Below are 24,695 nucleotides of genomic sequence, written 5' to 3' on the forward strand. Positions count from 1 at the left end.
CTCTCGCAGCCAGTCGATGAATTGCAGTTTAAGTCACTTCCATGTTGGTTTCAAGAGAAACCTGAAGCCTGCATGCACTGTAAGTCGCTTTGGATAAAAGCGTCTGCTAAATGCATAAATGTAAATGTAAAGTTGCAAAGACTTAAGTCTCAAACCCAAAGGTATATTCTTTATAAAAGTTAAGACTCGTCCACGCCCTCCTAAAACGGCTCATTTAAACACGGCCCCACATGTCTATGTCACGTTGTGGGAAGATTTGCATAACGCTGCCTAAATGTTCATGCAAAGAAAGAAGGGTTAACCTTTGATTCTCGCTCTTGCCTCTGGTGCCATGTCGTGGAGATGCTGTTTCATTGTGAAAGCGAAGCTACTTTGTTTGGTCTTCCAAAAGAGGACACGACTAGAAATCATTGGCTGTTCTGACTCACAGTCTGTAAGTACGTTTACATATGTAAAGGATTTGCCACTGATGATTCAAACGCCAGTTTTGAGCAGTGTAGTAGAGTAGCGCTTGTTGTTTGTTCTTTCTCCGATCACAAATTAGGGTATATGAAAACAGGAAACCAAAGCCAAAACCTGGATATTTTAGGCAATATAGAAATCCTGGCCAGGATGTGTCCTGGGAAAATGGCACGTTTGGTCACCCTATCACAAATGCAGACATGGTTTTATGTTTACGCGGCGCGTTGCAACACAACGCGTAAAAACACAGTATAAATCATTATAATCCGTAATTATGTCCCCACTGGATGCAACAAATGGCTCACTTGTAATGGGTTTTATTCTTTTTGTCTGGTCGGGCGGTGTTCTAACCGGGAAACTGCATCACAGTATCGTAAGAGGCGTAACATTTCCATCACACGCTTGAGGTATTCTGCCAATCACAACGCACTGAATAGCTGGCCAATCAGAGCACACCTCGCTTTTCTGACCGATGAGCTTTGTAAAAAATGAGGCGTTTCAGAAAGGCGGGGCATTGAGGGGAAACAACGTGCATTATGTTGAAAATAATGTGTTTTTTTAACCTTAAACCACATAAACAAATACAAAACAATGTTCTTTTTAGCAATAGCATATGACCCCTTTAAGTCATAGGCTTGATAAAAACCAGTTTAAAACAAACCAGTCATGGCTGATTTGACAGGATTACGGTCAGTAAAGTGCATACATTTTTACTTACATTTTGAAGAAAGGTGCAAAGTCAGTAGAAGAGAAAGGATTGTTTAAACAATTCTAAAATTTGTAAACATTCAGATAAATGCTGTTCTTTTGAACAGAAATATTAAGCACAAATGCATTTAAAATTGATATTCTTAAGCATCAAGAATGCTGTAAATTCAGCTTTGCCATCAAAGAAATTTTACATTTTTAAATATATATAACATTGAAAACACCATTTTTAATACTTTCATATATTTTTCAAAAATTCTAATATTTGTAATTTCACAATATTAGTTTACTGTATTTTTAATTAAATCAATACAGCCTTGGTGAGCATAAGACAATTCTTTCAAATCATAGGCTATATATATATATATATATATATATATATATATATATATATATATAATATATATTATATATATATCTATATATATATATATATATATATATATACCAACCCCAAACTTGGGCTCAGTTATGTTACCTGTTTTAACTAAAAGGTAAAATTAGCATGCAAAAACTTCAAACCCTTCCCAAACATAAAATGAATTCAAACTCAACATTACATTTGTTTATTCATTTTATTGTTTTATATCATTAGGAAAAAGCACAGAGTAGGGGGCCTTGACAGCGTGCAGCATTGAATTCTGTTTGTGTACAGAGCTGATAGGCCTGAATAATCATATTGTGCAGCTTATAGCCTTTGCACGCTCAAGGCGCTTCTCACAAGATGTGATGATGTGCCTTAAGCAATCGTCAAGTCTATTTGACACTGTTCATGTAAAAAGCATTCTTTTACAACTTAGCCTAGCTTTGGCTTTCGTTAAGACACAGAAAAACAAACCGTGGATATCAATCCATTGAAAAGCAGCTTGTTGCATTAAATGCTAATATTATACTTGTAGTTTTACATACTGCATTACCTTATTAACGAGGTAAGTAAATGATGCTTATAGCAAATAATACTTTGGGGGGAAACTTTTGAAGCATTTTGGACCCCTCACACTAGTCAGGGTCAGTATAGCTTAAGTAGCTGGATACAAAGAGCTTACTATCGTTGTGTATACAAAAACAGAGCCATGATAATCTGAATATTACTTCCAGATCACATCTGAAAAAAAAAAAGTGAAAAACAATATGCACACAATCCTGTATGCTTGAGACAGGTCACATTTCTACCCAGTGAACCATTATTGTGAGAAACAATGATTTCTATGATGGTGAAAAATTGTATTTAATTGCCAAGTTTAGTTCTACCTGAGTTGGCATATCTATTAGGGGTGTATCTATCCAATCTCATCCTTTAACTATTGCATATGACAATTAAGAGACTGTTAAGCTCTTAAAATTCACACAGACTCCAAACTGGGTTCAGTGCGCCTGTTCTGTCAAATTTAACACCTGTCCTGCAGGTTTCTCTAGACTGCTCGCTTGAGATAATAACAGGTGAAACTGTTGTACATGAGAACACTGAGAAATGAAAGAAAACAGAATAGCTTTAGCAGAATAAGAATGTTACTAGTTTGCACCTTACGCATCTTTCCCTCTTGCGGGAAGCGTTAAGACTGTCTTGGAATGCACGATATACTGTATAGAGTAAATATTGCCGTTACTACAAGCGTGATTACTGTAGATACATAAGAGTGGCCTCCCTACCACTAGAGGCACCAGAGAATTTAGAGTGTCAGGCTTGGCTGAGAACAACCACGTCAAGCCACTTTGGAACAAAAATACGACTTGGCTCATTGGTTAATCGTCATCAGTAGCCTCCCTTTTTGATTCATTCAATTTCCGCTCCATGAGTTGAGAGGTCGGGCTTGGAGGAGACGCCACTTCCACAGGAGGTAGCATGGCACCTTCTGGCTCAATGTCTTTTCTCTGAGAGAGCTCCTCCTGGACACAAACACATCACGTTCAAGTGAACAATCCTGACCACAAAAGCAGTCCAAGTAGTGTATTAACAAGCTCTAACCTGCTCAGAGAACCGCTGACTCATGACTTGATCTCCAAACTCCTGAGTCTCGACCTCTTCGCTGTTGGAGTGGCAGCTGGGGCTGGGCACCTCTATCCCGTGACTTTCCAGTATGGCAGCCTCTGAGCAAAAGAGACAGAAAGTGTATTAATGATCTTAACAATGACAGTTCAAAAGTTCATATGTAGTAGTCATACTGCAAAGGCACACTGCAATGTCAAAGGGCCAAAGAAAAAAAAAGTCTGATTAATGCTCCCCCAAAATAACATCTAATTACCTGTAGACAAGTCACATAATTATACACTAATATACACTGTTCAAAATTTTGGGGTCGGTAAGACTTTTTAAAATAAATGAATACTTTTATTCAGCAATAATTCATTAAACTGATCAGAAGTGACAGTAAAGACGTTTATTAAAAATAAGAAATATTTCTTGAGCAGCAAGTCAGCATATTAGAATGATTTCTGAAGGATCATGTGACACTGAAGACTGGAGTAATGATGCTGAAAATTCAGCGTTGCCAACACAGGAATATTTAACATTTTAAAATGTATTCAAATAGAAACCAGTTGTTTTAAATTGTAATAATATTCCACAGTATTTCTGTTCTTACTGAATTTTTGTGCAAATAAATGCAGCCTTGGTGGGGATAAAAGACTCAAAATCATTAAAAAAAATATCACAGACACCAAACCTTTGAGCAGTAGTATATAAATAATTATTTTTTTGTAGCCAGGGTTCATTACTGGATGATAGACGGTTCTTGATTTTGTTCTTAAAATAAAACTGTTTTGTTGGCTTAATGTGAGGAATATTCCACATAGAGTACTGGAGGAAAACGAAAACTTCAGGCTTCCTAGATAATCGTTTAATGCTTGTGTCACTTAAAATGACTGACAACCTGTCAGACCATCATTCTTGCCGTCTCACCTATGTTGGCACGTCTCTTCATCTCCTTCCTCCGATTGGCAAACCAGTTGTACACTTTGAGTGCAGTGACTCGTTCAAATTCTGAAAGTTTGCACCCTGAAACAACATTTATATAAGAAATTAATTTAAATCAATACGTAAAGGCATTTATACATTCAGTGAGGCAGGGGAACATTAACAACAAAGATGGCAATGCTACAACTAGTCTGGGTCTGAGGCAGTTCAGATACTGATTGCAATCACTTACCAGGTTTTTGAATGACAGCATTACAAGCATTGGCAATTTCCTCTCTTTTGGCCTCATCGGGATACTGATTCTCTATAAAGAAACTAAGAACAAACAGAGCTAATCAGAACAAGACTTGGGATATCATGATCATTGTTCAAACAACAGGAAACAGGAAAGGGATTAGAACACTGTGTAACACTGCAGATTAATAAAACAGGCTACTTAATGTTTATGACAATGACTTTAAGTGTAAAAATGCTTGTGAATGAAGAAAATATTCCAAATTTTAGGGTACACTGTCACCATACCTCACTACAAAAATATGGGGTTTGTGCCATTAAAATTCAGAGTTACTGTGGTGAATCAACCACTGGATGGATATTGTTTAATAGAAAAAAAGAAAAAGAAAAATGATAATATGTTATAAATGCACATATTAGAGTGAATTCCATTGTATTATGTGCTTATCACTCATAAATAATTTCCTATATGTACAGAAACGGATTACTTGAAAAAAAGAACGAGACTTTAACTGCAGCATGTCTGTGTTTAAGAGAGTTTTATCTCATGCAAATGTTCTTTTACAGATGTCACCCTGAGAAACAATGACTGTCTGAATAGTGCCAAAGACAGTAATGCTCTGTGATTTACCTCTCCATGATTGACTGGCACTCCTTTCTCCAGGTGAAGCGACTACCTCTGCGCAGTCTAAAAGGCCCAACTGCTGCCCTGTCTGCGGGGCTTCCAGCCAATCTCCAGTCAGGCTCCTCTTTAACCAGTGAACGCATGGACAATGTGGCACCTGTTATGAACATTATCCAAAAATATGGAATATAGAACTTAAAACGCATACAAACCAAAAGACAAGCAAATATAAATTTAACACACATGTAGTTAAACACAAATACATGGATGGTTCAACAAAAATAGCATTTTGGTGTCGTTTCAAAACAGCATGACTGTCTTCCAAGGAACACAAAAGGAGATACTTAAAGCAGATTGTCTGCTGCTCTGTTCCATAAAATGGTCCCTGGTCCCCATCCACTAACATTTCATTTGTGTTTCATGCAAGAAAAAGTCATACAGGTTTAGAACACCATGAGAGTGTAATTTTCGAAGAAATCTAAGATTCTAAAACCACCTTTCCACTAGTTCCGGACGTTTGTTGCATTTCGCCCCCTAGTGGCAGTCAACAGGTTGTGACTCACGTGTATTTCCACACAAAACGAGTGACCGCATTACACTTGAAAGAAAAGCCTAATGGGTTTTCTAGGGCTAATCATCTTAATGAATTTTGTAATTAGTATTTCAGATTTTTTATAACTGCCTGTTTTACGAAAATAGTATTTAAAGAATAATGTACTAGTGCAAGAATATTGTTAATTCTAATCTCACAATTTTTTTTAAATATCTTATTAGAATCGCATATTGTCTAGCTGTAAAAGTTAAAATATTTCAACTCATCCGAAGCTCAAATAGGATCCAAAATTTCACTTATGCATACAATCAAAACTCAACGCAACTGCCGTACTACTCTCCACAGGAAATGAATGACTTCTAGTCTATTATTTTGGAGATTGTGAAAAGGCGGCTTCAGACTCAAAGAGAACAAATATTAATTTCCCAAACCAGATGTACTGAATTGAAGCTGTGTTTCCCTGCTGCATGGACATTACCTGACTGGGACTGGTGAGCAGAGTACCAGGGAAGGAGGTGCATCAGCAGTTCTCTCTGCCTATTCCAGGGAGTGTCAGTCCTGCTCCTGGGGACCTGAGCATGCTGGCTTTCACTCCATCTGATTCCTTTAACCCATTTAGGCAATCAGAAAACTGTGTTAACTAGAGTCCCTTCGAGGGATGAAAACTTGCTGTTAAAGGTGACGTCCGTTAACAAATATTAACATAGTGCTCAATAAAAATCCTTCGAGAAAACTTCATTGTAGATAACAGTGTTAATATACATTCAAAGTGATTAGGTTCTTGGAGCCATGCTTAATTCTCTAGCGCTGTAGAGAATGTAAAAGCGTCATGCTCAGGGCTCTGTTAGTAGGGTCAGGTGTTAATTGCACCTCAGTACAGAGAGGACATGAAAACCAGCATTAGACAAACCCAGGATCAGGACTGAGAGCTACAGAAGAAGGTGTAACCTGGGAGATGGAGAGCAGAAGTGGTCCTGGAGGGCTTCACATTACTTAATTAGCTCCTTTACGCATCAACATGTTCTTTATATTATAAATTCTAGATGATGCGGGTGTTGGCGGTGTTACAGCCTAAAAGGGTTTAAGGCTCATTTCTGACTCACACAACCTACACTTCTTGAATGTGCCAAGAACAGCATTAACCTAAGCGCATAATTGATGGGAAATGACACCAGTTGATTGAATTTCAATTCAGTGCGGCAACAAAGCATGTCCTTCCAATACACAGTCCTGATTTCATTAATGTAAAGCCCTCAAGGACCATGCAAACTATATAGGGAAGATAATGCGGAATAGCAAATGAAGAGCAAAAAATTATAATAATAATAATCAAAACTAAACATAAAACTTTATTCCTGTTTAAGCCAGCCCCAAGCCCAAAATTCAGACCACTGCCTTATTTTTGGCAAATCATCTCCCTGCAGAGAAACCACAACTCACCTGGGCTGTTGCGCTCCAGCAGGTACCAGCGATAGAATGCCCTGCGTTTGGAGTCACTCATCTCCAGCCCCTGCTGCAGAAGCCACTGAGAGATGTAGCTCTGACTGATACCTGTAGAATATCATACAGTTATAAAAATGAAAATAACCAGTGAAAGAAATGGCAGGAAAAGTAGAACGCATCAAAATAAAACCAAATATTCTGGAAATGCCATGCCAGGGTTATTATTGGTAATTAAAACTATTAAAAACATTTTTGTTCATTTAAATACATTTTTGAAATAAAATAAACTAGAAACGTTAGATGAAAAACTGCAAACTAAACAAAAATTAGAAATGTTGCCTTTGCAAAAAAAAGTTTTAGCACTAAAATTACAAACTAGAAAATAAATAAAAAATAAAACTGAATTAACACTGAAAAACAAAATAGTAATGTACAATACCAAAAGCACATAAAATAACAAAAATAAATAATAAAAATATAAGCTAATTCAAAATACTAATAGTACAAGTAATACTAAAATAAGATTGCTTGCTTTGTTTAATTGGTGTGATTTTACAATGATATCCAAGGTCCAACCATTTCTAAAATATTGTTTAAATAAAGTTGTTAAATAATAGTTCAGCATGTGATCAATGTAATATTGACTCAGAACAAACTTAAATTTCAAACAAGCATCTTACTTTTTTGACATACACAATTATGTTCAGAAAAGTGAACGTCCTTGAAATAGACTGAATTCGATACTACAAGCACATCTGTACCCAATCTGTACTCTGTGTATTTAATTTTCGATGTCTGTCTGAATTTCTCTACGCACTTGTCACACATGCACTAGTTTCACATGCTTGCAGTTTGGTCCTTCATGTCAATGTTTGGGTTATCAAAGTTGTGGTTGGCCTTGATTTTCTCTGTCTGACAGTCTTGATCGGCAAAATTTTGGAGCAGACTTGACATGTAGGAAAATAAAAATATAGATAATATATTTCTTCTGTTCAGCACAGGAAATAATTAATACTTTGTGAATGTAAATTAAATAAATATGTTTACTGGAGACAGATGTAAAAACAATACTTTTTAAGTACCCCACTTTCTGATGGTTTGCATGATAATAAAACTGTCTCTGTTGGCTACACTTTTTCCACTGCAAGACAGAAAGCATTCAGAGTACCTGTGACTTGTCCCACAATTGCCTGCGAGATCCTTCTGTTATTGAGAAAAGCCTTTATCTCTTCTTTTACAAGGTTGCTGTCCCTCCTACAGTCCAAACAAAGACAAGCACTTTTATTTTGTGGTAGACGTAATACCGTGATAGAAATGTTTTTGACAGAAAAATGCATAAAAAAAAAAATCTATGGAGTTTTGATGTAGCACCTAAACAAAATCTCACAGGAACCTTAATTTTTGTGATATCAACTTCAAATTCGGAACACTAATTAGTTAGACAAATAGCTTTAATTTTACAGCAATTTTAGATTCGAAAGAATTTTAGAAAATATTTTATTTTTTTGTACATTGCATATTCTTTACAGTAAATGTTTTACACTTTCATTTATTGAAATGCTTTCATTTCAATAATCTGCTGTTTGTATTCCTTAAAAAGAGACCAACCATTCTACTATTCATGAATTACAACCAAGATTTTAAAATCTAGCTTTTATACCTAAAAATATGGTGATTTTTTTTCTGGCTGTTGATTGTAAAAACCTTTAAATTTAATATTTCAACAAATTAAAACAAAAATGTTGAACCTGGCTTTTTACCATGTTTAGATTTCTGTTCAGGAAATGAGTGCATATTTATTAGATAATGCTTCTTTTGTGTAGTCAAGTAGGGTTGTGCCGATAGACGATTGTATTGTGTATCGATGATAGTCAGAGATATCGATGATAGCAGATGTCTCTGTCGATAGTCAAGACGATATTAGGCTCATTCTCCTATTAATGTATTAAATAATAATAATAATAATTATCATTATTTTTATTTTTATTAGGTGGCCTACTATAATTCGGCTATCAAACTGCCCAGCTATTTCACTTCACCACCGCATTTCACACAAGCTCGGGGAAATGAGGATTAGAGCCTGTAGCCGGTGAAGAAGTCTCCATCCACAAACAGACGTACATCGTCTGCATATATAATGTATTTCATTGCACTTTAACAAGTAATCTGAACAGCCTATATATATGTGCAATATTTTAAACAAGTCCTGATTTTGCAGAACATTTAGACAGATAACTTACGTGCGCAGATGAAGCAAATTTGTCACAGGCCGTGCAATATGACAGTTGCGTCTGACTATATATGAACTAGCTGTTTGAAATACAGTATTTTTATATTTAACGTTAGTTTATCAGTATGTTTGAAATTTTTTTCGATTATTAGTGATTCCATAGGCTCACTCTCGCACACCTGCGTGGTTTAAAACACCAATTAGTTATGCTATGACAAGAACAAAGAGTCTCTCTCTTGCTCCACCCATGCACGATAATATTGTGTATCTTTGATCTCGATGGCTGACGATATGGCGATTTGAAAAATGACCATATCGCTCAACACTATAGTCAAGCATAACATTTCAGAAAACTATGTTCTACAACTCTTACAAAAAAGTTTGCAATTCTTAATGTAATCAATCAGCTGAAGAAGTATTGGTGATATATTTTAGTTAATTATTCCCCTATTCACCTGTGTGTCTTGCCTTAAAAGGGGAACATAGTGTTTTATGTGCCATTCTCCAAAGCCAAAGAACTAACAGAAAAAGCTACAAAAATTATCAATTTGAACCAAATGTCCACCTGACCTGATTTTAGAAAGGGCTCTTGTTCTCTGAAAATTACACTGTTGCTCAGGGACATTCACTGTCATTATCAGCTGTTATAATAATCTCTTCATCTCAGTAGACCTGAGAAGAGAAGCCCACAGAAGCAGCTCATAAAAGATACCTCATGTATTCCTCCACCTTCTCCTCCAGATCCCAGTCCTCTTCTGCCAAGTCGTAACTAAACGACCTCTGAACTCCACTGGGTGGGTACATGGGTGGGGGCGAGGCATCATAGCTGTGGCTAGGTGATAATGCAGCATCCATAACAGGGGTTTGTGTGGTGGCTGAGGTAAGAGAGGAAGAGGAAGAGGAAGAGGACGAGGGAGCAGCAGGGGCTGCAGAGGTAGGGGCACTGGGTGGCCAAAAGATATTTTCACAACAGGGTACGATGGTCTGGATCGAGCCTCTCTAAAGAATAAACAACTTCAATAATCATATGATTTTTTGTCATCCCTGACAGCCTTAAACGCTGGAGCAGGTCAATCTGTTCAATGGTATAGCGAGGCTCCACATCACAACACTCCATCCTGACATCTGCGGGACAAGACAGGGTAAAAAATAAAGCAAATTATGTTGTGTCGATAATTATATTAACCTTCACTTCTTTATATGAGAAGCGTGTCATTTCTGCATAACTAGTGTCACCACAAAGTAAAGCAAAAATAGCAGACTGTAGAATCATTCTACGAAAGTAAAAATCTATTTATTTTTTCCATAGGAGAATTGATTTTTTAACTAAATTTCTAAGTAATTAAAGACAGATGTGCTATAAGCTAAAGGTGATTGACTGATTTAAACTGATTTTTTAAAGTTGTGTTTAACAGCAGAATATCTAAAACCTAGATTACCCATGATTCTGCAGAGAAATCTCCACCAAGCAGAGAGTCAAGAAACAAGAAAATTGCACCAATATATATATATATATATATATATATATATATAAATATATATATATATATATATATATATATATAAACATGAACATAAGCATAAGCATAAACATAAACATACAGGGAAAAAAAAGAGACAAATATGTAATAAAAAAATGTTTTGTCCGTTCCTCATGCTTTAAAACAATGTAAAAATAAATGTGAATTGAACTGGATTACACAAAGCTACAGAAGTCCTAAAAGGCCATGGATTATTAATTTGTAACAACTATTTAATTTATTTAATTTTTAACGATAATCAACGACTCGACTTATCATCACTTATTATCTCGTGATCTCAACATAAGTTATTTTCTCATGATCACGACATAACAAAAGTTGTTTTCTCATCATCACCACTTAAATATCTTGTGACCTCGACATAACAAAAGTTGTTCTCTAAATTACACAACTGCGCCAACAGGTGGCAGAATAGAGCTGAATATAACTCTATACGAATATGGACCTTCTTTGTGATCGCTATAATTTGTGCAGTATTGTACATTTCTGACATTTAATTAATTAATAAATGTTAAATGCTTGAATCAATATGATTATTTTGTCTATCGTTAAGTTTTTAGATGCGTGACTCATCACAGTTTCGCCACTGCATAGCGTTCCGTGTGATAAACTAACTGCTTATTAAAACCAGTGTTGACATCACTGTATTCTGTTTGCACCTATATCTTTATTTGTGCATCTTTGAAGTAGGCCTACATGAATGTTAGTTAATAAGTGGGGATGTTATGTTTATCTAGGACACACTTCAACTATATATTTGTAATGTGCATCTTTTCCTTATTTTTAATCTTTATTGCGAATCATTAAATGTATATTGATAAGAAATATGATTTATGTAAAATGTAGCCTATAGGCTAATATAATTAAGTGATGTTCTACAGTGTTGTCATCTTTTGTATTATCTATATCCTACATGACTACTAAAAATGACAAATTATATATTATTTTATTTCAAATAAAAGGAAAATAAAGTGAGTTGAACCCAAGCAGCTCTAAAAGATTTAAGAATAGTTGTCTGCATCCTTCTAAAGGTGCCCTGCCTGTGTTTGCAGTGTTGCTTTATGAATTAATTAAAGTTCGGTAATGAACAATACTGCACAGATTATAGCAATCAGGAAGAAGGTCCTTATTCTCCAAACATGTAAAGTAAAGTGGATATACAGTATACAACACCCCATCAGTTATATTCAGCTCTATATTGCCACCTGTGGCGCTGTTGTGTAACTTAGAGAACAACTTTCGTTATGTCGAGATCACAAGAAAATTAAGTTGTGATGACTAGAAAACAACTTTAGTTATGTCGAGATCACGAGAAAATTAAGTTGTGATGACGAGAAAACAACTTTCGTTATGTCGAGATCACAAGAAAATTAAGTTGTGATGACTAGAAAACAACTTTCGTTATGTCGAGATCACAAGAAAATTAAGTCGTGATGACGAGAAAACAACTTTCGTTATTTCGAGATCACGAGAAAATTAAGTCGTGATAACGAGAGAACAACTTTCGTTACGTCGAGATCACGAGAAAATTAAGTCATGATAACGAGAAAACAACTTTCGTTACGTCGAGATCACGAGAAAATTAAGTCGTGATGACGAGAAAACAACTTTCGTTACATCGAGATCACGAGAAAATTAAGTCGTGATGACTTGAAAACAACTTTTGTTATGTCGTGATCACAAGAAAAAAACAAGAAAGAAAAAATTTTTATTCATGGCCTCTTAGGACTTCCTTACAAAACTGTTCCATATCACAAAGGTCATATGGACCCCTTTGGTTATACTTTTATGGTATTTTTCCCCCTTGTTTTGAAGCCTGACAGCCTTCCTCTGAGGCTCAATCTTTTATATGGAAAAGAGTGAGCAGGACGTTCTTCAAAAATTCACCTTTTATGTTCCACAGAATAAATAAAGTCATACAGGTTTGGAACAACATGAAGGAGTGCAAATAATGACAGTTTTTAATAGTATTATTATTACTGAACTGCAAAAGGGACGCTGAACAAGACCATTTGTTCTCTTATATTTCATATTCATGTCAATCTCATATCATTTTTATTTTCTATTCCTTTACTTCACAAATCAATTATTTTGCTACTCTGCGAACACTGCCATTCCTTCAGGAAATGCAAATCTAGTAGCATACAGTAACTTCATATAAAATGTCTGCACATCATATTTGTTGTCCTACCTGAGATTTGAGGTGATAATCGGCCCGTTGGGAGCGGTTCGGCGCGTGGAGCCACAGCAGGAAGGCACCACTGTCGCATGGTCGAGGAGTCACCCGCAGGGGACAAGGGGGCTGTCAAAACATCACAATAACTACTAACAGCCAGTCAGCATGTGTCAGTTAGTCATGCTAGAGTAACGATACAAACAACTCGGCTACGGTCTGCTTTAATAACCACCTCAAATAGCAGCTAACCCCGTCTGTAATCATGACTTTCTTTATTTTGTGTCAGGCTCGCGCTAACTGGCTAGCCCCAGCGGGCACGCGCTGCTGTGCAACTGCATGCAAGAATGCTTTATCTTCGCCTTTGTTTTCACACTTGCAGTTGAACCCAGTGACTTGCGGACGGCTTTTACTTTTGGCACACAACGCTGAAAGTCACGCAGTACCATAAAAAAAGTAACTGCGCTAGGTTGTGAAACAGAATCGCGTCTCGCTATGTCACTTGTTATGACTGCGGGTGTGAGATGCCTTCATAGTAGCACAGCTTTGATGCACAGAGAGCTAGAGTAACTGTATTGCCGCTAGCACGAAAAGCTATATGTCCTACACGCAGTTATCCGCCTTACCTCCCCGCGCTATCGTCAAACTGCCTCCGGAGTTGGAGATGGTGCGGTCGGTGCACACCCTGGGTTATATCCCGGCCCTCCCGTGCGCTCACTTGCACTCCGAGGCGCTTCAACTAGCTAATGAAGGTGATCCGAGGAGGGTCACATTGTCCTGGGATGCCGCAGCATAATATTACTGGATATATGGAAGTCAACAATTGACCTCTCACCCGCAGCGACAGTCCCATGTGGATGCAGGAAGTGGATGCCAAAAGACACTTCCATTCGTTTACTATCTTTAATGACATGTAAAAAGATTGTGAAAGTCCTTATGAGGAAATTTTTGGGAGTAGGTGTGAAATATGAAATGAGTATTTACTTTTTGTCAAGTCTGTTTACATTTGTCTGATTTCGCAGGACCGCTATTCTGTACGGATTTATGTTTTCCTTTTTTTTTTCATACAATAGCAATAGGAATGTTTACAATGCATCAGTAATGAGTCGCTTGCACTGAGAATATGAGGGTTAAACTGCTGACCACAAATAAATCGTTGTTATATTAATACTTTATCATTTATTCAATTATTGCAATTGGTTTCAATCTGAGGTATGAAAAAACAAAAACATGAATCATGACATAGACTAAACAAAAAAATCTCCCTTGCTATATATTTTACTGTATGATGTACAGTTTAGTCTTAATTGTATTGGATAAAATAATACACTCACATACATGCTTTTTTCTAAAAAGATTTCACACACACAAGTACAAAGCAATAGCTCTCTTATAGTAATAATCAAGTTATAATAAGTGCCTGAACAACTAACAAATGTTGTAACAAATGATGTTATGTTGGTATTATTTGTTTTGTTTTATTCTAAAACATTTCATCCCGTCTAATAAATATGACAATACATTTACATATATAGTTGCAATAATCAAGTTATAATAAGTGCCTGAGTTTGATCATTTCTGACCAGTGATTAAACAAGTTTAAACGGAATTTCATTCACAATAATCCACAACAGAGTTCTTGGTCCTTAAAAAAATGACATACTTTTCTGGAGGGTCAGGTCACTTTTAGCTGTCACTGTCTGAATGAGAAGTCCTGTCCGTCCTCAGGAGACCCGGCCTACAGAGAAACCCATCTTAACAGAATTCATGGTGATCACCAGCTTGGTGCACATCCTGCTGTGGCTGCCCCTCTGTGAGATGCTGTATCTCATTACGAAAGGCTGATATGAGTTGGCCAGCTCATACAGACATAAACGGATGATCCATCTAGCAACTCTGGCACACAACGAAAATCTAGATAATATCCAGGAGGAGAGAATATTATTATAGTCTGCTAACCATCCTCCCTCAGACTTTATTAGTGCTGCTGGCTATCTCTTCAACTGAACTGGACTTCCTCCCTTCCCCAAATTAATATGCTTTGTTTGAGATGAACGCTTATTGTGTATGATCCAAAGACAAAACCATTCTGGTCCTGATCAAAACAAAATGTGTCATAATACAGTATATCAGTATAAATGCCAAAATTACATCACACAGTTTCAGATGTGACAAGTATAACACACTCCAGATTGTACTGTACTGTAAACTCATGATGAATATCAGTCAGAGTAACAGTTTTGAATTATGCGCATGTTAAATCCATCAAAATATTAAATAACCAATAATAGCAATATTTATATTTTTTAATAAAAATCATTTTCTAGAAAAAAAAATACTTGTAGACATTCTGATCTGATGCATTTAATACATTGGTGTACATGGTAATAATGCTTGTGCCTTTTGGACAGAGAGCTGCAGTACCACCTCTAACACAGAGAGGGCGCTACACTCTACGACACAGGACAGAAACATAAAGATCTCTCAAATGAGTATCTACTCATTCTGTTTTACAAGACAGGGGTTGAGGTGCTCTTCCTTTACCTGCTTCGTAGGCCTGTGATGTAGTTAACATACCTTATACATGGCCCACCATACCATGTCTGGTATTAGCTGGTCTTCCATAACGGTCAGAGCTGGTTTAAGCTGATCACAGTGGTCTTCCAGACTGACCAAGCTGTTTTTAGCTGTTTTTAGCTAGTTGTTCAGCTACTTTCCCAGGCTGAGCAGCTAAGACCAGCCTGACCAACTAAATATGTGGTCAAAACCCCTCTAACGACACCCATTCACTGCCCTTGAAGTGAAAGTGGCATACAGCCAAGTATGGTGACCCATACTCAGAATTCGTGCTCTGCATTTAACCCATCCAAAGTGCACACACACAGCAGTGAACACACACCCGGAGCAGTGGGCAGCCATTGATGCTGCGTCGCCCGGGGAGCAGTTTAGGGGTTTGTTGCTTTGCTTAAGGGTACCTCAGTCATGGTATTGCCAGCCCGAGACTCGAACCCAAAACCTTAGGGTCAGTAGTCAATCTCTCTAACCATTAGGCCACGACTTCCTTTTATAAAGCTTGAAAGAGGCAGAACATTTTTTTTATGTAACTCTGATTATATTCATCTGAAATAAGAAAGTCATATACACCTAGGATGGCTTGGGGGTGAGTAAATCATGGGCTAATTTTCATTTTTGGGCAAACTATCCCTTTAAGGGTTTGTTTTCAACAGGGAATTAGTAAAAGGGAATAAACAATTGGTGTAAATAAAGTAAGAATTAATATTTTTATATACATGACCTATACAAAACATATAAATTATAGTTCATTTTAAACATTGTGTTCTCCAAAAGAATAATTTTTTCTCCCCTTTGTTGTGTATGTGTGCCTCTTGTGGAGAGAATCTACATAATTTATTATCCTGTGCAATTATGAATTGCATTAAGACAAACCAAATCCAGTTGTTTGAATATTATTCAGAATATTGAAACAGGTAAACTAATCATTGACAAATTATGTATAAACTCACCAGCCCTAAAGACTGCCCAGCTTCTGAGGGAATATCCGGGGCACATTCCTTCAGTCTGCACACAAACACATGTGTGATCGGGACAGTAGTGACAGGAGGCGTAGCTCCTCTCTTCTGGTATATATTCAGAAGTGCCATGACCTAACCGAGGACTTAAACTAGACTGGAAATTGTTCAAATGGGGAATTCAGGTGAGTTACTGAGACAACCATAATAAATCTTCATGCTCCCATAATGAATTTAAATCTGTTTTGAGAATGACAGGTAATTTTTGTTCTGTTTGTAATACTGACAGAGCCATAATTAATAGTTGTACTCAATATGCATTTGTCTCTTAAATACATACACAGTCTGTTTCATATGTCATAAAGCGTGTGGTTTATAAAAGGTCTGTTTATGGTTGTACCAAACAAACAACAGGCTGCAAGACATATTACGTAGAACATCATATTTTAAATTGATGATAACTGTAGCTTCTCCCACATCAGCACTGTCACAAACTTTTTTCTTTTCCCAAAAGTCTAACCATTATCTGTTGAGTTTGCTGTGCCGAGTGTACAGAGTGTGTAATGATTAACTGAGGTGACATCTCTCCTGCAGCCCAAACCCTGTCCTCAGTGGATCAGCGGAGTCTTTGTGTTTGCTGTGAAATGATGTCCACCCACACCGCTCTGCTCCACTTCTAATCTTTCCTTCAGCTTTCACAGCCCTTTCCAGAGTACAGCAGCAAAATATCTGTAACATTTGTCAGCACAGTCATGTCAAAATACGACCCTTGTCTTCTCTCCAAGTCTTAACTCAGTGTTTATGCTGCTGAGAGGCTGTAAATTCATAGACTGACAGTAAATTCAGCACAGAGTTCTTGGCTCCATTTGGTATCCCATCAGCTCTCTCTCTCCATCCTCAGGGGTGTTGTGGCAATCTGGAGGAGCAGAAGGGGCTGATGAAGATGGGCCTTTGTATGGTGTTAGTAGGGCATGTGAACTTCCTGCTGGGTGCTTTGGTCCATGGTGTGGTGCTGAGACACTTCAGCCTCCAGCGGGGACAGGCCATGGAAAGCGCCATCTCAAACATCATCGCCCTGGCAACGGGACTGCTGGTGAGGCACGACATGTTCATGTAAAGTGGGCAATTAGCTGATCAACCAGAGGAATATTTGAAGAGTTCAGATGCAAAAGCCTCTAAGTGCTTTCTGAGTTTTTTTTTTTTTTTTTTTTGTAAAATGAGAATTTTAATCAGGCTCCTATGTGTTTCAGTAATTTGACTTTTATGGCAAGGAATAGGTTCTTTTCATTGCCATTAAAGTGAGAATTTCAAATGGCACTTAGGCTTTTGCTTCTGAGCTCTTCAGTCTTATTTTTTGCATACTGCAAGACAAGCTATTTATTTTACATAACAGAGTAACCTGAACATTTTCTACTAATGTTTTACAGCCAGAAGGTGTCTAAATGCTTTTTATCATTTAAAACCCTCACTGTTAAAAAAGAATCTGTAAAATGTACGGTAAAAAACAAAAATATGGTAGCAATATTTTAGATTTTATGGATTTAACTTAAATTTGCATTTACAAACCGTATTTCAATAACTGATGTAATGTTAATATACCAACCTATTGAAATACTGAAATATCTTTAATACCTTTGTAATACACTGATAACCACCAAAAGCAGGTGAAGATTAAAAAGTCACATGATGAACAAAAGCTCATCACAAACAGCTTTTACACAAGCTGAGAAAGAAAATACTAACATATACAGAAGATGCACAGTATCATTCACTCAAATACTAAACACCATCATGACAAAACACAGGATACTGAAATAATGCAATAAACATTAATTTAACAACATTAGATGTAACATACAACCAATAATGTAAGAAAAAACTAAGAAGAAGAAAAAAAAAACATAAAATGTGAAATGTAATGCAGGGAATTCTGGGAATGTCAATTTATTTTTTTTTTTTTTTTCACAGTAAATTATACATTCTTTTTCCACTTCCAAAAACTGTATTTTACCATTACATGAAATGTCCATTACAGTTTTTCACCATATATAGTACAGGAACTTACAGTTAACAGGTTTTCACGACTATTACTTCTTTTTGTGAAATGTTACTTGAAATATATTCTTGTGCAATTTGTTCAAGAATTTCGATTTGTTTTCATTTTATTTCATATATATATATATAATATATATATATATATATATATATATATATATATATATATAGATATATATATATATATATATATATATTATATATTTTTTTTTTTTTTTTTTTTGGGGGGGGGGGGGGGGGGGGGGGGGGGCATTAATTCATTTTAAAATGTGTTTTTTTTATTAACATATGTGCATTCAAATATTGTTTGTTTATCCATAGGGTGTCATTATTGGGATATTGACTATTGTTCTGTCCAAAAACAGGAAGAACAGGGGGCTGGTAAGTAATTTTTTTTAGTACATTTAAAATTTAAATGGTAAATATTTTAATATTATACTGCTACTACTACTATTATATGTTTGTACCATTAAATGTTTTAAAAGTAATGAGAGTTTCAATATAACTCATAAATATTTTTGGACAAATTATGATATAGAAAATTTGAGGGGAAAATGCTCTAAATTTTTTTATGAAAATTATTTTGTATTTTATGAAATTCAGCCCTTTTTTCATGAACTTCATGTTCTAATAGCATAGACCTGTGCTTTAGATAAAAGCTGGATTTGTATTAAATGAAAATTTTATCCTATACTGTATGCTGGTCCACCATTGTTGCTCCAATACCTGAGGAACTTCAAAAAGTTTCTTTCAAGAATCAAAGAGAACAAGCCCATGAAAGTGCTGTCATTGATTTATGTGTTTGTGCATTCTCTGTCAGTTTTCTCCGTACGTTTTTCTCTCTCTTGCGTCTTTCTGCCTCAGTGGCACACACCTGCTTCCTCTCTCATTCATCAGGGCTTGTGTCGAGCTCGCTAGCGTTTGATCACTGGCTTGTCAGAGAGCTTGCAAGTGCCCTCGCAGCTCAGAATTTACAAAACCGCTGTGATACATGGAAGCCTGCGAGGACAAATCCTTTGCCTGGCACTTGAGTTGATTGTTCTTTGCTAATATTGCTAAAAAAGCTCTCTTTTTTTGTAGACCTGGTCACTGTTTGTGTCAAGTGCTGTAGCTGTTCTAGTGGCTGCCGCTTCAGTCATTGGACTGATGGTGTCCTTGGTAAAGACCATCATTCATGGCGACAAGAGATTACTCGCTTACTGCGGCTATAGTGATGGCAGGAGTCACCTAACCATCGCCAATGACTGTCCTTTTGACCCCACGCGTATTTTTGTAAGTACCAAAGGAGAAATGAGAGAAAATAGTGTATGACTATTGAAAAAAAAAAGTAGGCTACATTTCAAATAAGTTTCTGGTTTACTGGTAATTGTCTATAAAGGATTTAATGCAGGGATCTTTAACAAGGGGTCTGTAGTAGAACTAATTAACCTCAGTCAAGCTTATATTAAACAGAAATACAATAATACAGTCAATTAGCTTAAAACTAAAGCTCACGTTAAGAAGCTAAAGTTCAGCTAAACGTCTAATTGTCCCCGTCACATTAAAATGTATTAAGCAACAATGCAATGTGTGACTCTGTGAATAAATAATTACATTTTTTCAAAGCTGTGCAAACTGCCATGTAAACATCATAAAAGAGTATGCAAATGAATTAGTATGGTATTTCACATGCTATTTTTTGCCATACTTAAATGAGGGCTTAAAAACATTCATTTTTAAGCAATATGTAACAACAGACCTTAGTCAAAGAAATTGCTAGGTTGAATTTATCATCAATTTTTTTTTTTTTTTAATTTTTTTTTTTTTTTAATGTATAAAGGTAGGCCTAATATATTACATAGTTTTCAAAACTCACAACTTTCAAAACAATTTATGGGTATTTTGCCTACTGAAAGTTTTTTTGGAAAGTTATTTTGTCAGCTGAGCAATTGTTACGTTGGTAAATTATAGTACAAATCCATTAAATGCACTGTACTTCTGTCAATCACAGTGTTGCTTTCATTCTTGTCAAAAATTAAATATGCCCCCATACCCTGACTAAGGTCTATATTCTCCATTCACTAAGGTGATGTCAGCCTAAAAAAAGGTTAAAGGCCCTTGGTTTAATGCGCAGTTGGTTTAGTATGAGAGTGTGATTATAAACTGTGTCTAAATATCGAAACTTCAATATTAACATTTTTAACGGCTAAATTGGGGTTTATTGGAATTGCCAGAGCTGTCAGTATTAAACTGGAGCTTTTCTGATGCAATATTCTTCCACTGGATTTCATCATATTGTGCTCATTAACTTAAAATCAAAAATGTGCACATTTGTAGAAATAACATTTTCTTCTGTCATAATCCCTATTTTTATTCAAGCTGTTCAAAGAGCACATTGAATCAGATCATTTTGTTCACAATGCAAGTCTCTACTCATTAAAAGTGCTCTTAGTAATTTCTTCCTCATTAAAAAGTTTTACACATAAAGAAAATAATAGTAATGTGAATGTTCAAAATGTTTTATCCTAAATTCATATCAGTAGCCTAATTGGGGCCAAGATCACATGATCAGCCAAAAAAATTACTTGTTTTATCTCAGTAACCCCACCATTATGACATTAGTGGAATAAACTAATTATGGAAAACTGTAAATAACCCAATTCACTGGTGGCTGTAAGCTTTTGCTTTTGCTTTTGCATGATGCTGCATCCACACCAGATATCAATGTGATAAACATAAATAAAATATGTTATGATGTGTAAATAGGTGAGTATAATATTCAGTATTGTTGTTGCACAGATTGTTGTTAATTTTGTAGAACCTGATGCAATGCTACAGTGTAGCACTGGATGGTGATAAAAAGCTAGTACTTATTTATATAATTATTGTATTTGCTCATTTCGAAACAAACAATATCTAAACAATGTCTAAAAGTAAAAACTTACAATACAAAGCAATACAAACAATACAATAGTTTAGGATGCAACACTTTACAGTAAGGTAACATTAACTACTGTTATTTAACATTAGTACATTTGTTAAGGCTTTACATTAACATTACTAGCAATGAGTAATACATCTGTTACAGCATTTGTTCATCTTTAACATTAGTTAATACAACTTTTCATTGTTAGCTCATGTTAGCTCACGTCCATTAAATAATTTTCACATTGTGATGGCATTTTAACAGTCAATCATAATTCTAGCAATGTTTTTTTTATTTTTTTTTATCATTTTTACTTGATGTATAAAACTAACATGATTAACATTTTTTTTCTTTTATAGGGCAAATGAAAACGGCAAAATGAATAAATAGTAATAATAAAACACATTAGTTATAATTTCTGCTTACCTATACCAACTAATGATGACTTCTGCTTCTGAGAACTTCTTTTTTTTTTTTTTTTTTTTAATAATGTATTATTAAGTTAACATTAACTAAGATTAAGAAATACTTGCGATGTATTTTTCATTGTTAGTTTAGGCTATGTAAACCAATGTAGTTAGGAACCTTATTGTAGTGTTACCAAGATGTAGACTACAATGTATTTCTATACCTTTTTTCATATATACCCCTGACATATTTGGTTATACTCTTGTACAAAACAAACAAACAAAAAAAGGTATAATGAAGGTTACAACAAGGTTAGAGATGCAAAATTGTTCTGGAACAAACTGTAAACAGTAAAAAAGTGCACTGGTCACGATCACCTATGCAGTGCACTCATTAAATATGCAATAAATGAAGGCTCTCTATATTTCTCTCTCTCTCTCTGTCTCAGAGCACCACGATAGTCCTGTGGGTCCCACTGATACTAATTAGTGCAGTGGAGATGGTGTTCTCATTCCGCTTATTTAAGGTCTCCATCTCCTACCTCGGTCTGCCCTGGTGCCTCCGCAAACAACATTTACGAGATGAGAGCAGATTGGTATGTCCTGGCCGGCTCTGCACTGACACACAAGGCAGCTCAGATTTGCACTAATAAAAATAATCAGCGCTTTGGCGTAGGTGGACTCATCCTGTGAGTCTTCAGTTGTACATCTGACAACTCATGCGGTTCCTCCTAATAGATGCTTGAGACAGTACTAACTAACACGTGTGTGACTGACTCACGGTGCCCTGTGTGTGTGAGAGAGGGTGTGTTCGGTGACTCATACTGCAGTCATACTGTACTCTAAAGAGGCATCACTGTGCTCCATTTCAGATGAAAACCCAGAGAACGGCCGGGCCCCGCTACTCACCCCAGCCCCGTCGTTGCCAAGGAGACGAAGAACGGAAGCTGTCCGTTATTAGACCCCCAGAGCGGCACAGGCCACCGCTCCGCTCCGTGTCCCCCGGTCAGTACAGCCAGCACCCCTCCGCACCCCCGTTCAGCCGCGCGGCATTGGAAAGGTCCAGTATCTGGATCTGATTATGAAGCGGACAGTGGCTCTGAGCCTCTGGCATCATTCATGGATCAAGTGCATTTTAAACCTTTTTGAAGAAATGTTACATTTGTGCTTGTACAGGTCGGATGGTTGTCACTCATGTAGCCGTAACTTTGTGTTAATACACTAAACATATTTATAAACTTTTATGCTGTCTAGAGAAAGTGTGCGTGTGTCAGGTTTTAAATACATCTGCATGTTATTATCATTAACCAAAACTATTAAAATGTTTTTGCTTATTGAAATAAAAGCTGAAATCAAATAAATATATATATTACAGAAACTAAAACTGAAATAAAAATAAATTAAACATAAATAATATAAAAAACTAATAAAAATAACTAATTTCAAAATATTAATAAAAAATATATTATATTAATAAACAACAGTCTTACTGCTGCTTTTGATACAGTTGATCACTGTATATAAGTTGAGCAGAGACAGCAGGTTGGTATCTCTGTTCAAAATTATACCTCATCAACAGCACCTGTGTCCTGTGGTGTTCGCCAGGGTTCCGTTTTGGCCCCATTGCTTTTGCTTTGTATTTGCTGCCTCTGGGGCAACTGATAAGTAATTTTGAAGGCATTCGCTTTCATTGCTATGCAGATGATATTCAATTTATATTTATTTTAATCCTTATGAAATTACAAAATTGTCTACTCTTTTAAATTGTATAAACTCTGTTAAAGTCTGTATGGCAAATAATCACTTACAGTTTAATCCTGAAAAGACAGAAGTACTTATCTCGGCTCTTGCTGGTGTTCTTCCAAAAATGATGGAAAGTCTTGGTTCTTTATCATATTCTGTTAAATGTGCCTTTCCTAATTTAGGTGTTCACAAGCCTTCAGTCTTGATCAACATGTGAATTATTTGGTTTGTAATTGTTTTTATCAGTTGAGAAACATCGCAAAATTGAGGCCAGTTGTGTCCACAGCGGATATGAAAATGATTATACATGCATTTATTTCCTCCCGGCTTGATTATTGTAACTCTCTTTTTACGTGTCTTAATAATTCATCCCTGAAACTTTTAGAAGTGGTTCAAGATGCTGCTGCTAAGCTTTTAGCCAAGTCATCAAAGAGATCTCACGTAACCCCAATTTTAATTTCTTTACATTGGCTCCCTGTCAAATTTAGAATTCATTTTAAAATTCTTGTGATGGTGTTTAGAGCGTTGCATGGTCAAGCCCCTGTGTACTGTATATAAAAGAGATGTTGAAACCCTATTATTCTAGTAGGAATCTGAGATCCTCAATTCAGATCCTGCTAGTTGTTCCACGTTTTAGATTGAAGACAAAAGGAGACTGTGCCTTTGAAGTAGTTGCTCCCAAGTTGTGGAATGCTCTTTCTCTGAAACCGAGATCTGTAGACTCTGTGGACCTTTTTAAAAAGCAGATGAAAAACTAACTTGTTTAAACTTGCTTTTGTCTAATCTGTTCTTTTAATTGTCATGTCTATTTTTAATCCTTTTTTTATATATTTATTTATTTTACAATTTTGATGTAAAGTACTTTGTGACACTTGCTCTTGACTATCTATCTATCTATCTATCCATCCATCCATCCATCCATCCATCCATCTCAAACTTCAAAGAATTTGAAACAAAGTCAACATTGCTTTTCTGAATTTCTACTTAAATTATATGAATTTCTTTAAATTTAAATTCAATTTAATTAATTTAGGTTCCTTACATTCTACTCAAATTGTGTTACCAAAATCAGGGACTGTATTGGAATTTTCAAGGCTTTCTTAATTCAACTCTGAATGCAGCACATTGTGATCAAATGACCAGGTTGATCAGTAAGTTACTGACACAACATT

At 36.0% G+C, this 24,695-nt stretch overlaps 1 protein-coding gene and 1 pseudogene across 2 annotated transcripts; one reads left to right on the plus strand and one right to left on the minus strand.

Annotated features, from left to right (window-relative positions):
- Window positions 1–1,726: 1,726 nt before the first annotated feature.
- Window positions 1,727–13,729, minus strand: LOC109111395 (annotated as a pseudogene).
- Window positions 13,730–16,443: 2,714 nt separating this feature from the next.
- Window positions 16,444–24,306, plus strand: LOC109111403 (transmembrane protein 54-like). Of its 2 annotated transcripts, XM_042744826.1 has the most exons (6): window positions 16,449–16,599; window positions 17,314–17,506; window positions 18,790–18,849; window positions 19,549–19,740; window positions 22,230–22,376; window positions 22,653–24,306. In XM_042744826.1, the coding sequence occupies exons 1-6, from the start codon at window positions 16,586–16,588 to the stop codon at window positions 22,857–22,859; spliced, it is 813 nt and encodes a 270-aa protein (XP_042600760.1). In that variant the 5' UTR covers window positions 16,449–16,585; the 3' UTR covers window positions 22,860–24,306. The 2 variants fall into 2 exon arrangements, with proteins under 2 accessions (XP_042600761.1, XP_042600760.1); XM_042744827.1 differs by lacking the exon at window positions 22,230–22,376 and having other exon boundaries at window positions 16,444–16,599.
- The last annotated feature ends 389 nt before the right edge of the window (window positions 24,307–24,695 follow it).

Source organism: Cyprinus carpio, chromosome B19 (genome assembly GCF_018340385.1).
Source record: "Cyprinus carpio isolate SPL01 chromosome B19, ASM1834038v1, whole genome shotgun sequence".
Classification (NCBI taxonomy): domain Eukaryota; kingdom Metazoa; phylum Chordata; class Actinopteri; order Cypriniformes; family Cyprinidae; genus Cyprinus; species Cyprinus carpio.

Bases quoted from the DNA above. Each gene is read 5' to 3' on its own strand.
- LOC109111403 (XM_042744826.1), top strand. The intron at 18,850-19,548 runs GTAAGTAATTTT...CTTTTTTTGTAG, and splicing joins ACAGGAAGAACAGGGGGCTG to ACCTGGTCACTGTTTGTGTC. The intron at 22,377-22,652 runs GTATGTCCTGGC...GCTCCATTTCAG, and splicing joins TACGAGATGAGAGCAGATTG to ATGAAAACCCAGAGAACGGC.